Below are 16,155 nucleotides of genomic sequence, written 5' to 3'. Positions count from 1 at the left end.
CGAAGGGTCTCGGCCTGAAACGCCGACTGTACCTCTTCCTAGAGATGCTGCCTGGCCTGCTGCGTTCACCAGCAACTTTGATGTGTGTCGTTTGAATTTCCAGCATTTGCAGAATTCCTGTTGTTTGCGGAGCAATATTTGTCTTGCTACGCGTCTTTCTTCTTTAATACACTGAGTTTTTCTTCTTTAATTTCCAAAGCAAAGCGATAGCAATAGCATGCAGGAAAATGTAATGTTCATTCTGGTCACATATTTGTCTTGCTATGCATCTTTCTTCTTTAATAAACTGAGTTTTTCTTGTTAATTTCCAAATCAAAGAGATAGCAATAGCATTCAGGAAAATTTAATGTTCATTCTGGTCACATCAGACTGCACTACCCTTCTCTCAAAGGGTGCCCCAATGGGTCACCCCGTTGTCTAGTAGTTCTATATAATTCTATCCTGCTGCCTTTCAACCTCCTTTATTTCAGGGAAAACCAGCCCGGTCTATCCAATCTATATACTACTAAAACTCTCATGCTCTATCTGTCTGTTTGTGACCTCCAATTAGCGCAAACGGTGCATTACAGTGGCACTTTTTTTGGCTAAATCGAATTAAAATGCGCTAACTTACAGAATGCGGGCAAAGTTCAGGGTTATATATCCATATAAAATTGCTCATTCGCCAAAAATCAACAGACTGGCTTTCACCCGAGACCTGATCGGCCATCATGGAAATCGGGACACCACAGCCCGACGCATGTGCATGACCAGCCTCAGTAGCGACACCTACTGGTGCAAAAGGGTAGGGCAGCTCTATTTCGAGGAGTCACATTCTGCTAATCACTATCAGCATGTGTAGGATTGGGACAGATATAACTGCCACCCATCAATAAGAGATAATTACATCTTATTGTAATGACGTACTTCGAGACACCCATAAAACCCTTTGCTGCAGTCAAAGGACAGAGGTGACTATATCACATCCATTTAGGAGAGTGCCAACCACATCATCAAGAATAATCAGCATCCTTTGGTGTTAGTGCTTCGTACCTTCTATCCGGCAGTAGGGTAAAAAAAAAAGGTCAGCCTAATTATGCCGTTTGGAAGGGGAAGGGGGACATTATGGTCAAGAGATAATGCCAAACGTCTTCGGGAAGCGGCAAGGAGAGGGAGAGAACAAGAATTGGATGAGGCCAGGGCTGCATGACTCCAGGATCAAAGACTCAGGACAAAAAAAGTTGAGAGAAGAAGAGGCAGAGGAGGAGAGGCATGCACGTCTCCAGGATCAGAGACAAGCAACAAACAGCAGAAGAGCTGAAGAGACGGGGCATGAAAGGGCTGCACCTCTCCAGATTGACAATGAGAGACACAAAGGTGGCAGATAAGGCAGAAATAATGCCATCAAAGGTCTCCTTCGTTAAATGAGGAGCAGCTGTACTTGCTTTGCTACGCGTCGTTCTTGTGTGCCTGTAAGCTATTGTGTTTCGCGGGCTTTGGAGGAAGAAGGCGCGATGGGGACAGAGAGAGGAGATGCGATGCTGTAAGCTGGGTGGCGGGACGGACCCCGAGTGGGAGTCCGAGGCCCAGGGTCTTCGGCGAGGAGAGGAGACGAAGACAGACTCATGTGGAGCATCTGGTCGACAACTGTGGTTGGTCCCAGGTGGTGGGTCGAGGGGGTCAGAGGGGATCGAATGGTGGAAAGAAGTCTCCGTTAATTAAGCTCCAACTGTTGTGCACGAAGTGGATGAACTTTAATAAGTTTAGTGCCTTTTATTTCTCTTTTATATTTTATCTATTAATTACTTAGTTCCAGTAAGATCTATAAAGTGTAATCATTTAATCGCATATGGTGTATTGTCTGTTATTTGGTGTGGTGGGGTACATCACACACCATCGACACAATCCTGATTACCCAGTTTGGTGGGGCCAAAGGCTGCTCCCCCTAGACGAAAGTGAGTTGAGCGAGTCTGAGGCTTACCAGGGGGCTACATTTAATAAACTGAGGTTTTCTACTTCAGTTTCCAAAGCAAAGCGATACCAATAGTATTCAGAAAAAATTTAATGTTCATTCTGATCACATCAGGCTGCACTACCCTTCTCTCAAAGGGTGCCCCAACGGGTCACCCCGCTGTCTAGTCTCTTCCTATAACTAAAATTTATAGAGCCAGATTGGATAGACTCCATTCTTGATGAATCTCTTCTACCGTCTATCCAGCAAGTCTGCATCCTTTTTATAGCAAGGCGACCATTAATGCAATACTTTTTACTATTGTTTTATTAAATTGCAACATAATTTCTTAACTTTTACGTGTGTCTTGGCAATCAACATCGCAAATGCAGAGTTAGCAGCTTGCAAATAATAGTGTAATAGTTTAGATTAAAATATTTTCAAAAATTTATCAGCGACGTTGGATATTGTTAATTGAATAGGGTGGAACCTGCGGAGTTAGAAAAGTCTGGGAAATTTTGCTCTATCAACGCGCGGGTACGTATCTCTAGGTGGGAGCGAGGCGCGAGCACGGTTGTCCTCGAGCGGGAGCGAGGCGCGAGCACGGTTGCCCTCGAGCGGGAGCGAGGCGCGGGGCTGCTGTCGGCTTCAGCTGTTCTGAACTCTCTTCATTTAGTCAGATTGAACTATGGCGCCTAGTGAGGAAGATGGTTTGGTGGAAGAGAAAGAAAGTAAAAAGAAGCATTTGAGTCCGCTGGCTACTGTCTGGCTCACGTTCTATAATATTACCATGACAGCTGGGTAAGAGTCTGCCTGCTTCTGTACACGGCAAAGTTACAATGGCCGTTTTCCATTTGCAAAGGTTTGGCTAAACTATTTTGCAGCTATGTCCTTTCGGCTCAAATTTGCCTTAAGGGTCGAGAGTTTCTGCAAACTTTTCTCCAAAGTTTGGCTTGCTTTAACGTTAGTGATTTTTTTAACAAGCAAAATCAATGTGCGATTTTGTTGGTGTGCCTTGAATGAAGAAGTGACTGGTCGCCTCGCATTGCCATATTTGGTTAATTACAGATGGTGCGTCATTTTTCATCGCAACTGCTGTTAAGTATAGATTGACACTGTTGAACAGGGCATGCCATAAGGGAGGTCGTTCTGCTTTCCTCTGCGGATTTCCCCGGCTTGTTTGGAATGTACTTCTCTGCGAAGCAGTGCGTTAATCTGTACGCAGGGTCTATAAAAAGGACACTAAACATGAATCCGTTTGTCATTCGTCTAATGGTTACAGTGTGCATATGTTTTCTGTCCATCGTCCTATATTGCAGACTATATGGTTGTAGTATTGGGTGTTCAGTAATGACACTGGAGGAGACACTTTAGAAATATTACTGTTTAACAACGCTATTAAAGTACATTTTGATTTTAAATTGGAGTTACCGAATATTTGTTATGAAGTTTTTTTAATTTGTATTCATGAAATGAAGTCGCATGGTCATTTTTAACGAAATGTTTAAATAATTTCATTAGAAAACTGCATATAACTTCGTTACATTTGCAGCGTAAGGTGGTCTTCTTGAGATCCACTCAAGTGACATTGTGTTCAGTCGTGAAACCAAGTTCTGACATCTCAAGTAACTGAACTTAATGAAATGAGTTTTCCATAATATATCAGAATCCAAAACTTAGATATAAGCAATGGCTATCCAAATGCGAAATACAATTACAAGGACTAAATTACATTTGGTTAGAGTATTATATACTAATATGTGCTGACATGGTTAAAGAAAATAACCATAAGACATAGGAGCAGAATTAGGCCATTCAGCCCATCAACTCTGCTCTGCTGTTCCATCTCGGCTGATCGCAGATCCCATTCAATTGCATAAACTTGCCCTCTCACCATATCCCCTGATTCTCTGACCAATCAGGAGCCTTATCAACTTCCACTTTGAATATACCCATGGATTTGGCCTCTATCACAGTCTCCGGCAGTGTATTCCACAGATTCACTACTCTTCGGCTAAAAAAAATTCCTCCTTACTTCTGTTCTAAAAGGTCGCCCCTCAATTTTGAGGCTGTGTCCTCTACTTCTGGATACACCCACCAGAGGAAACATGCTCTCCACATCCACCTTATCACGTCCTTCAACATTCGGCAGGTTTTCGTGACAGAAACCATGCTAACTTGCACTTATTTTATCATTAGTCTCCAAGTACCCTGAAACCTTATCCTTAATAATGGACTCCCAACACCTTCCCAAACACTGAGGTTAGGCTAACAGGCCTATAATTTCCTCCCTTTTGTCTTCCTTCCTTAAAGGGTGGAGTGACATTTGCAATTTTCCAGTAGTCTGGGACCATGTCAGAATCAAGTGATTCTTGAAAGATCATGACCAATGCATCCGTTTTCTCTTCAGCAACCTCTCTCAGGACTTTCAGCAACCTCTTTCAGTCCATCTGGTCCAGGTGACTTTACCCACTATGACCAAGCCAATCTAAATAATGCAAGCTTTAAGTTGGTTAATTTGGAGATTATAACTACAATAAATTGATTTATCTAATGCCTTTTAAATGCAAGGATGAACAGAAGGCCCCAAAGGAATAGAGGTGAGGAAGGCATTTTACCAAAAATCAACAGAGGTGATTGTAGAAGACGAATGAAGACATAAAGAAATACTCAGGAATAAAACTTGAGGGGAAAACAATTCAAAATGGTTTGTGGAATAAGCACCTGGAGAGACCCCTGGGAAGTCAAGGATTTAATACCTATGATCTTTGTCCCATTTTCTTACAACATCTGATTAACAAACATTTAGCAAGACACATTGCATCATTTGCTATTGTGTGGAAGTGTTTCAACTTCACCTGTTTTTATTTTCAGTCTTTTCATTTTTATACAATGACCCTAGGCTATGACTCCTGAACTGGCAGAAAGAATTTTCTATCTTTCTACTTTATCAGTTTTCTTTAATATCATGAAGACTTAAATCAAAGTTCTACTTTGTCTTCTGAATCTCATTAAAATCTTGGTTTGTATGATCTTGCCTCACAACCTTGAATTTGTTGCCACAGATTCTTGTTGCACTTCCTTCCAATCCCAGTAAATCCTCTCTGAAACATGCCCATCTTGATTTCACAACATGGGTTGTTTTGCAGAACTACAGCATAAAGGAGCATTGGATTTCACACCACCAGGTTCGAGAACAGTTATTGCCCCTTAACCATCAGGCATGCATCCCAACACTGAATTGATTTAACAAACTATGGACTTACTTTTTCAAGGATTTTACAACATATGTTCTCAATATTATTTATTGTTTTAAATGTTTTTTTGATTTTCTTTTTGAATTGCACAGTTTGTTGTCATTTGCTCATTGGTTGTTTATCCATCATTGTTTGCATGTAATTCATTGATTCGATTGTGTTTCTTGTATTGACTGTGATTGCCTGCAAGAAAATGAATCTCTGGAGAGCACTTTGAAAAGAAATTTACTTCGAACTTTGAACATGAACCTTCTTGAACTCCAGGTGCAAACATTAGTCTTTTTACCTTCACTCTCTGTTTTTTTGAAGCCTTTAAATGGAAGACATCAACTTTGCCAGCATTGAAAAGTGGCTACTAAAACTTTGCTTATTTATTCGATATATTCATATCCTTTTTCTAAGTGAACGATTCCATTTGTGCTGGTAAAGTGGAATTGCTTTTGTCCCAGTGATTTTGATACTTAGGTTTTTAATGTCACCACCTAATTTCTTTATAAATAAGTTCCAGGTTGCAACCCCAAAAAGATACCTGCAGAACTGAAGCTGATGCAATTGTCAATTGGTATAATTATTATTCTTGCACAATTTCTTGCCACTTACACTTTTTTTCTATCCATGTCAATAGTTTGCCAAGTAGGCATCCAATGTATCACTCTGATAGGTGTCTAATTAGGTATAAAATTAAAACCTGATATTCCAGATACTGTGGCCCAAATGTAGTCAATGTGAACCTGACCTAAGCATTGCTATAAACATAACATTTTTAATGCACTAGTCATTCTCAAATAGTGGGTAAATACATAGCAGGATTGATCTTGCATGACTCAAATGTGAAGAATTTGCCAGATGACAGATGTAATACATATGGTCGGTTATTGTTAGTTTTGTACTGGGGAGCCTGAATCTAGGACGTGGCTCAGTTAACAGCATTTTCATCTCAGTTAGAATGTTCCCAGTTCGATTTCTATTCCAGAGGCTTGAGCATGAAAACCTTGGTCCTTGTTCCTGTGAAATCTTGAGGGATTGCAAAATTGCTTGATATCACCTCTTTTTAGAAAATTCTCAGTTGATCAAAGGCCCAAGGATGGATTTGTAAATAACTCCAATATTTCATTTCTTTTAATATAAATATTATAGATAGAAATAATCTTTTAAATAACAAAGTACTTTCATAATTCCATGTGCGAATTATTCATTAGTATTCAGGAGGTGCACCTAACTAACTTCAGGCTAAATGCTTATGCCTATGAGTCATTGAGCATAAAGAACAGAAACCAGCCCTTTGGCCTATTTAGTGCATGCTGGCCTATTTTTCTGCATAGACCTATGTACCCACACTTGGGAGCATAGTCCTCTATACCTGGTCATCCATGTGCCAATCCAAACTTACAAATTTTGGAACTGAACTTGCATCTTACTCTTCTGCTGGCAGCTCATTCCACACTTCCATAATCTCCGAGTGAAGAAGTTTTCCCCGAGGTTCCCTTTAAATATTTCACCTTTCACCCCAAACCTATAACCTCTGCTCTAGTCTCACACAACTTCGGGAGAAAAAGCCTGTATATACTTAATGTATATATACCTTCACATTCTGTATACCTGTGTAAGATCTCCACTCATTCTCCTGTGTGCCAGGGAATCAAGTGCCAAGTGGTCAGACTACACTTGGAATAGTGTGAACAATTTTGGCCCCCTTGTTAAAGAAAAGATATGTTGGTATTGGAGAGGGTCCAAAGGACATTCATGACAATGGTCCCAGAAGTGAACGGGTTAATGAATGAGGAGCGTTTGATGCCTCTGAACCTGTACGCACTGGAGTTTAGAAGAATGAGATCTCATTGAATCCTATCGAGCCTATCTAGTGGATATGGAGGAGATATTCCGTATAGTGGGTGTATCTAAGATCAGAGGGCACAGCTTCAGAATATAAGAACAATCCTTTAGAACAGACAAGGAATTTCTTTGTTCAGAGGGTGGTGAATCTGTGGAATTCATTGCCACAGATGGTTGTTGAAGCCAGGTTATTTGATATACTTATAGCGGTGGTTGATAGGTTCTTGATTAGTCAGAGTTTCAAAGGTTTAGGGAAAAAGTAGGAAATTTTGGTTGACAGGGATAATAAATCAACCATGATAGAATAGCGGAGCAGACTCAATGAGCCAAGTGGCCTAATTCTGCTTCTATGTCTTATGGTCTATTCAACCTTTCCTTAGGACGCAAAACCTCAAGTACTGGCAGCAACTTGTAAACTTTCCCTGTACTCTTTCAAACTTATTGATGTCTTTCTGTAGATAGGTGAGCAGAACTGCATGCAATACTTCAAATTTGGCCTCATGAATGTTTTGTACAATATCAACATAATATCCCAGTTCCTTTACTCAGTGCTCTGATTTACAAAAGCCAATGTGCCAACAGCTCTGTTTATGACACTGTCTACCTCTGACACCACTTTCAAGGAATTATGGATCTGTATTCCCATGTCCTTCTGTTATACCACATTCATCAGTGCCTTACAATTTAGTGTGGATGTCCAACCTTGGTTTGGAGCAGGGGTAGCAGAAAAGATCCTTGCAGAACACCACTGGTCAACAACATTCAGATAGAATACGTTCAATCTACTACAATCCTCTACCTTCTGTGGGCAAGCTAATTTTTAATCTACACTGCCAAATTTCCCTGGATCCCTTGCCTCCTGACCTCCTGTATGAACCTACCATAGAAAAGTTTGTTAAATACCTTAATAAAATCCATACACACCACATCCACATCAATTGTTTTGTTGCTTCCTTGAAGAAGTCAGTTAGGCTCATGAGTCATGATCTGCCCCTCACATAGGCATGCTGACTAACCCTAAAGGCTGATTCATGCTTCTGCGTCAAATCAACGCCGTAGCCTACACGTGTTGTGAGCATTTATACTGGTGCGTTGGTGTGTCTGCATCGCTCTGCAATTCGGGCACGTCATGCATGCGCACACATCTGCCCGTGCAAGGCTTTATCTCAGGGTAAACAAGTTTAAAGTGAGCATATTTTTTCGTAATTTTGGAGGTCTGTAAAGCTTTATGGAAAGCATTGCAGCCAGAGTTCCTTCCCTGCCCTTCAGTCGCCCAATGGCAAGCTATTGCAGCGTAGGAGGAAATGCGACGCTACCAAGCGGACCAATCACAGTTGTTGTGGTCTGCGTTGCCGCAACACGTAGTTACATTTTGGGAGAGGTGCGCGTCTGGTTACGACGTAGGGATCCGCGTAGGCTCTGCGTAGGGTCCGCAGCTACACCATACCTACGGTGTTGATTTGACGCAGAAGTATAAATCAGCCTTAATAAGACTGCTTCTCCATATGCTCATAAATTCTGTTTCTAAGAATCTTTTCCAACAGTTTGTCCACCACAGACTTAAAACACTGTGGTCTCCAACTCCTAGGATTATCTCTAATGCCTTTCTTGAACAAAGGAATAACACTTTTCCACCCTACAATCTTCTTGTATTACTCTATGGCCACTTAAAAAAATTTCTCTAGTGCCTTTAACGCAATCCAGCCACTTTTTCTGAGGGAGAAGCTGTAAAGGATGGGCATAGACAAATCCACTATCTCCTGGATTACTGACTACCTGACAGATATACCTGTTTGTACAGCTGGGTAGTTTTCTGTCTGAGATGGTGGGAGTGACGCTGGAGCACCACAATGGACTGCCTGTCTCTGTTTTTGTTCACACTGTACACCACAGACTTTCAGTACAACTCTGAGTCTAGTCACTTGTAGAAATTCTCTGATGACTCTGTGGTGGTTGAGTGTATCAGAGATGGGCAGGAGTCGGAGTACAGAGGACTGGTGGACAAGTTTGTGGAGTGGTGCGGGAGGAATCACCTTGATAACAGTTGACTGGAAGGCCAACACCAAGTCCGTTTACAAGAAGGGGATGAGCAGACTCTATTTGCTAAGGAAGCTGAGATCCTTCAATTTGTGCAGCAGGATGTTGGAGATCTTGTACCAGTCTGTTGTAGCGAGTGCAGTTTTCTTTGCGGCACTATGTTGGGGGAGCAGCATCGGTGCTGGTGATGCAAAAAGACTACAGCCTGGACTTTTTTTCAGTTGGTGGTGGAGAGGAAGTCACTAAACAAGCTGTTATCCATTATGGACAATCTGGCACATCCTCTCCATGACCTACAGAATAAGCAGCAGAGCACCCTTTTGAACAGGCTCATTCAGCTCTGCTGTCACAAAGATTGTTACAGAAAATCTTTCCTACCAAATGCAATAGGCATATACAACAGTTCACCTCTGTGAGACGGGAAAACACACATCATAGTTCAATAGTCTCTATTATTTTGTACATTATTATTGCACATTGGTACAGTACATTATTGTGTATATTATTATTCTGTATTTTATTATTTGTTAATATATTTATTATTGCTAAGTGTGATTTTAAATGTTGCTGCTGTAATGAAATAATTTCCCTTGGGATCAATAAAGTACTTATTCTTCTTATTATTGTTATTATTAGTTGTATGCAAAGATCATTGCTAAATATGCAGCAACTTTTCCCGCACTTCTTGAAATACCTGGGTTATATCCTATGTGGCACTGTCAATTTATCTATCCTACTGTTTTTCAAAGCTTCCAGAACATTCATAAGCATATTAGCCTGTGGTACGCTGACCATACTGTTATGTATGGTAACTCCAGAAAAGAATCAAAAGAAAAACACAAGAGCCAGAATGGTGTCTGCTTAGTTTCTTTGCTTTTATATGTAACAGTTGTTACTGCAATTTGTGAAAAAATACAAACAAAAGTACTGTACAATATGGAGAGACTACATTCCTAAAAAAACACTGATAAATGATATTCAGTCTGAAATGTTAATTCAATGTCTCTTTCCACAAATGCTACCTGACTTACTACATGTTTCCACCCTGGTGTCTTTTCATTTTTGGATTTTCAGCATTTGTCAGTTTTGATTTTTCAAATTTAAAGATTCAAAGTACATTTACTATCAAAGTATGTATGCTTGAAATCCCTCTTCCCTCAGACAACCATGAAACAAAGAGAACCATGGAAATCATTCAAGGAGAAACATCATACCCCAACATGCAAAAAAAACCAGCTCACTCACTCAAATGTTAAAAACAAGAGTGAAAAACACAGAATATAAAACACTAGACCACAAGGTCATCAAAAGAGTCCAGGCGTATTCAGCTCAGCCCAACCCAGCAGTGCGTTTTCATTATTTGCAATCTGCAGAGCCAGATGGGCAAAATAACAACAGAAAATAAAACAGAAACATCATAATGTGAAATACAGAATCCGGTGCACAAACTGTGTTGATTAAACTTTGGGGGGGTGGGGGGAGAGAGAGAGAGAGACTCTCTGTTCATATGCAGGCTGTTCCTCTGGGAGCAGCAGGGGAGAGGAGAGAGAGAGACCACCACACGCATACATCTTCCTCCGGGAGCATCAAGCAAGAGGGTAAGGTGCACTGATCACCCATGAGTACTCGACCCTGAACACCAGCCCACATTCCACTCTCATCAATATTCCCCCTAAATTGTGTGCATGTGCATGCACACATCTTTTGCTACCAGCACATAAAGGAATTTAAACTGCACTCAAAAGGTTGTCACCCTCTACCTCGTTGGCATGTTAAGTATATTTCACGATCGTAGACGATCACATTTCCTTTTCTACTTTTTGATGCAGACGGTGTTGATAATGAGGAGTTTGCGATGATTTGTCTGAAGGTTTTACAGCTGGCTTATTTATACTACGACATATTCCAAAGAAGCAAGGAGTACAAAAGAAATGTTAGTTCATTTAAAGCGGAATAGCTTAATGAAACAGTAGAAACCACCACACTGAAAGCTCATGAGGTCAGGAACATGCAGCTACAAGAAATATTTTTGTACAGTACAAAAATTGGTGTTACCTGTGTGTATTGTCGCGGTTCAAAAATTGCTGGAGAATTTGCAAGTGGGAAGAAGTGGAGTAATATTTGGAAATTTGGTGTTTTAAAGTGTTATTTAGCACGCAAATCACATATGGACAGTGTGTTAAAGCTCTGGCAATAAAATCCTTAATTACCCGCTATAGGCCTACTATGTATATTTTGTGAGAGTGAAAGTGATCAAACCGAGAGGAGATCAGATATCTTGTAGACAGTGTTTTGCTTGCTTTTAAAATGAATTCCTCTATATATAAAATTCAGTGTGCACATTTTTTACAGGGCAAAAAATTGCACAGCACAAGAATTTTGTGCACACTGGTCATTACAAATTAGAGAGAACATTGGCTCTCATCCTTGTTTACAAATTTCTTCAATGCTTTAATCATTGATATCAGAGAGAAATGGAATTGATCATGTCTCCAGGTTTCGGGCCCTCCAGGATGCTGCACACTTCTCCCGGAACCTCAACGAACTCCTTCGGAGACAGCCAAGTGTCAGGTTGCTCTTTCGTCCTGAAACCATACCAGCAAAATGTAGATCACAGGCTCCAACGGTAGTAGAACCACATTTGAAAGAAAAAGAAGTGAAAGAAGTAGTTTTGTGAACCATCTGGAGGATGTCTCCCCTTGGTCGCATTGTTGGCTAGCGCCATCTTCTTCCAATGTAGAGCTATTAAACACTTCTCCATTTTACCCACTAAATATCTCAAGCTCTTAAATAGAATTACTAACTAAGGTCATAACACTTGCTGATTTCACAATCACAGCATAGCCCAAAACCCATTCCATCCAGTGAATTTCCTTTGAATTGAAGTAACTGGTGTAATTTAAGAAAACACATTTGTATACAGCTTTTTTCAACAAGGAGCAATATCATGATCTCTTCTAATACTACTGTCATACAGAAAAATAGTGGCCAAGTCCTTGAGGGTACCTTCAAGATGGGCCCAGTGGATCTTGTGGCCTTATTTTGTATAGTGGCTAAACAATGGCACCAGCAACTCTGTATTGTGCCCTTTGTATTGTGCTGGGGTGTAGGTATTTGTACTGTACCCTGCAGTTTGGATCATGAACCCATAAATTAATTTAGAGCTACATGTCATGTCTGAGTCATGAATCCCATTCTGGGGGTAACTTTGTGCCATGAGCACACGTCAGTTTAAATTCAGATTGCTTACAACCCATAAAACTAAAAAAGAGAGACTCCTTTGGTTTTAAATGCAAGTATCTAAGAGTATGAGAATATATTGACTGGTATGGAAACACCAATGCTCTTGAACAGAGAATCCTACAAAATAAAATGGATATGGCCCAGTCCATCATGGGTAAAGTCCTCCCATGATTGAGGACATGTACATGAAATGCTGTCACAGGAAAGCAACATTCATCATCAGGACCTCCACCACCCAGGCCATGCTCTCTTCTCATTGCTGCTATCAGGAAGAAGGTACAGGAGCCTCAGGACTCACCCACCAGGTTCAGGTACAGTTATTACCCCTACATCATCAAGCTCCTGAACCAAAAACAATAACTTTTTGATACTTACCCCATCGTTAAAATGTTCCCACAACCAATGGATGCACTTTCCAGAACTCTTCATCTCACATCCTTGATATTTATTACTTATTTGTTATAATTTTTTTTGTATTTTCACAGTTTGTTGTCTTCGGCACTCTGGTTGAACACCCAAGTTGGGTCGTCTTTCATTGATTCTGTTATGGTTATTGTTCTATAGATTTATTGAGAATAGCAATGAGAAAATAAATATCAGAGTTGTATATGACATGTATGCACTTTGCTAATAAACTTACTTTGAACTTTAACTTTATTATTGGGTGTCATGGTAGTGTGGTGGTTAGCGTGTTGCTCGTACATGTCTGGGCTCTCTGGAGTTTGGGAGTTCAATTTTGGGACCGTTCTGCAAGGAGTCTCTGTACGTCCTCCCCATAGAATGTGTGATATTTTGCTGCATACTCCAGTTTCCTCCCACAGTCTCAAGACCTCCCTGGTAGTCTAATTGTTCATTGTAAATTGTCCCGTGAATAGAGTAGGTTTAATTGGCATTTTTGGGTTGCTGGGAGAGCATGGCTCGAAGATCTGAAAGGAGCCTACTCTGCACTGTATTGCTAAATAAACAAATAAATAAAACACCAGTGCCTAAACCCATTTTATTTTTATATTCAAATGTGGACAACGTCAGTATTAGAATTGATTCTATTTCTTCAAACCTACCCTGAGTAGAAAAAATGACAAGTTGTTTCCAAACCTATAATAATCATGTATTGGTCTCCAATTTCACTCACAGCTTACCACTGTGATTCCATGCAAATGCAAGGGATGCCAGAAATGTTTAGCCATGGTTGAGATACCAACACACACAAAAAAAAATGCTGGAGAAACTCAACAGGTCAGGCAGCATCTGCAGAATCTCTTGTGTTTGTGGACAACAGCCAACATTTTTTTCTTTTTCTAAAAAAAACGCGAGAGAAAGCAAGCAGAAAATCATAGAATAGTGAGACGCATCGGTGGTAAAGAAGTGATTTGAAAAGATTTTTAGGGAGAGGATTTACTCATACTTGAAAAAAGCATTTTCTTATCAAGGATAATCAGTCTAGATTTGTGCAGTGATGGTCCTGCCACACAAATCTGATCTAGTTTTTTTTTGAGGAAGTGATGAAGACGAATGGTTGTAGGGCAAAGGATGTTGTCTGCAAGAACTTCAATAAAACATCTGACAAGGTCCTCGCGGCCTGTTCATCAAGAGGATTAAACACATGGGATCCACAGTGAGTTGTTAGATGTGTTCAGAATCGGCTTGGCCAGTGGAAACAGGGTAAAAAGTGCTTTTCTGACTGGAGGTCTAACTGTAAGCAGTGGTCTTCCACTTGGATTATGTGTATTAATCACTGGGGTGAAAGAATAGGTGGTTCGATTATTGGGTATATAGGCAACATCAATATTGGATGAGTTGTAGATGGCATAATGGAAGGTTGAAAAAGGCTACTGCAGAATACAGAGGAAACAGCAGGACACTTTGGCAGAGAAATGGCAAAATGGAGTTTAATCCCGACAGATGTCAGCTATTGTAGTTTAGGAGGACAAATATAAGGGGAAAGTATACAGTAAGTGGCAAGACCATATAGAGGAATCTTGGGGAACAAGTCCATAGAGTGGCAACATAGGTAGATAGGGTGGTAAGGAAGTCATATGGACTGAAGGTGTTTTATTTGTATGCATGCAGTATAAGGATAAGTTAAATTATCTTGAAGCACAACTAGAGATTGGTAGGTATGATGTCTTGGGCATCACTGAGAGAAGATCATAGATGGGAGCTTACATCCAAGGATATACCTTGTATCAAAAGCACAAGAAGGTAGGCGGGGGCGGGGGGGTGGTAGGGGTGGCTCTATTAGTAAAAAAATGAGATCAAATCCTGAGAAAGACATAACATAGGATCAAATGATGTGGAATCCTTGAGGGTACAGTAAAGAAAGTGCAAGGTTTAAAAATTCCTTGATGGGAGTTATATACAGGGTTCTGAACTGTAGCCAGGATGTGGGATATAAATTACATTGGGAGATAGAAAAGCATGTAATAAGGGCAATGTTATGGTAGTCATGGGGAATTTCAAAATCTAGATAGATCGGGAAATTCAGGTTTGTACTGGATCTAAAGAGAGGGAGTTTGTAGAATGCCTAGGGAATGCCTTTTTAAAGCAGTTTGTGGTTGAACCCATCAGGGGAAAGGCAATTCTGGATTGGGTGTTGTGTAATGAATCAAATTTGAGTAGGGAGCTTAAGGTAAAGGAACACCTGGGAGACAGTGATCATAATATGATCAAATTCACCCAGCACTTAGAGAGAGAAAAAAAACGGCAGAACAGCAACAGCTGGAGTTCTGGGGATAAATTTGGAGAGTGCAGGCTAGATACATTCCAAAGATGAAGTATTTTTAAAGGAAGATGACATGACTGTGGCTGATAAGGAAATCAAAGACAGCCTGAAAGGAAAAGTGAGGACATAAAATACCAAAAATTTATCAAAAGTTAGAGGATTTGGAAGCTTTTGAAAATCAACAGAAGGACAGAAAGGATGAAATATGAAGGTAAGCTAGCCAATAATATAAAAGAATACAAAAGGTTTTTTATTCAGATATATAGAGTAAAAGAGAGGTGAGAGTAGATATTGGACCACTGGAAAATGTCACTGGAGTAGTAGTAATGGGGGGGACAGAGAAATGGTAAACAAAATTGAACCATTTTGTGTCAGTATTCACTGTGGAAAAACACTAGCAATATTCCAGAATTTCGAGCGAGTCAGGTGTTAGAAGTAAGTGTAATTGCTATTGCTATGGAGAAGGTGCTTGGGAAGTTGAAAAGTCTGAACCAGATGTACTTGCATCCCTGTGTTCTGAAAGAGGCAGCTGAAGAGATTGTGGAGGCATTCATAATAATATTTCAAGAATCATTAAATTGGACTGGAAAATTGGAGATGTCACTCCAATCTTTGAGAAAGTAGGGAGGCAGATAAAAGGAAATTATAGGATATTTAGACTGAGAGGGATGATAAATCGGCCTGATGGAATGGCAGAGCAGGCTCGATTGGCTGAATAGCCTAATTCTACTCCTATGTCTTCTGGTATTATATGGCCTGCTTGTCTTTATTTGTCAGGGTATTAATTATAGAAGTTCCATCTTCTGATCAGCTCTGGATCTGATTATTATTTATTTTTGTTGATATTGTAACACACAACTATTTTCAATATTTGTGTTCTTACTTTAAAATTCCTCCATGTTTTTTGCTCTTATGACTTCACCCCACTTGCATTTCAAATTTCCTTTTTCACCCGATTTACATGATTCAAATAATGTTAAGCCTGATTTCATTCATTTGTATTAAAACTCACAAATGTCTTTCCTTGTTAAGAATCTCCCTGATATTAATGACATCTATGGTTCGCTCAAATTTTGCTTCAGTGAAGTACTTTAAGATATTATAATGAATGCAAGTTTCGAACCAACAGCTTT

The 16,155-nt window shown here is 40.1% G+C and overlaps 1 protein-coding gene across 2 annotated transcripts in view; it reads left to right on the top strand.

The window, feature by feature from the left end:
* Positions 1–2,548: 2,548 nt before the first annotated feature.
* The window catches only part of LOC134343621 (very-long-chain (3R)-3-hydroxyacyl-CoA dehydratase 1-like), a 60,480-nt gene continuing 46,873 nt past the window's right edge, over positions 2,549–16,155 (top strand). For both annotated transcript variants that reach the window (XR_010017291.1, XM_063042388.1), the window contains exon 1: positions 2,549–2,731. Coding sequence is in view for 1 of the 2 variants with exons in the window: in XM_063042388.1 (XP_062898458.1) it covers positions 2,619–2,731 (113 nt within the window). In the remaining variant the exon portion in view is untranslated. The remainder of the gene's footprint in view (positions 2,732–16,155) is intronic.

The sequence above is a fragment of the Mobula hypostoma genome, chromosome 3 (assembly GCF_963921235.1).
Source record: "Mobula hypostoma chromosome 3, sMobHyp1.1, whole genome shotgun sequence".
NCBI lineage: Eukaryota > Metazoa > Chordata > Chondrichthyes > Myliobatiformes > Myliobatidae > Mobula > Mobula hypostoma.
Note: the sequence above shows the minus strand (reverse complement) of the source record. Positions and strands in the feature narration are given on the sequence as shown.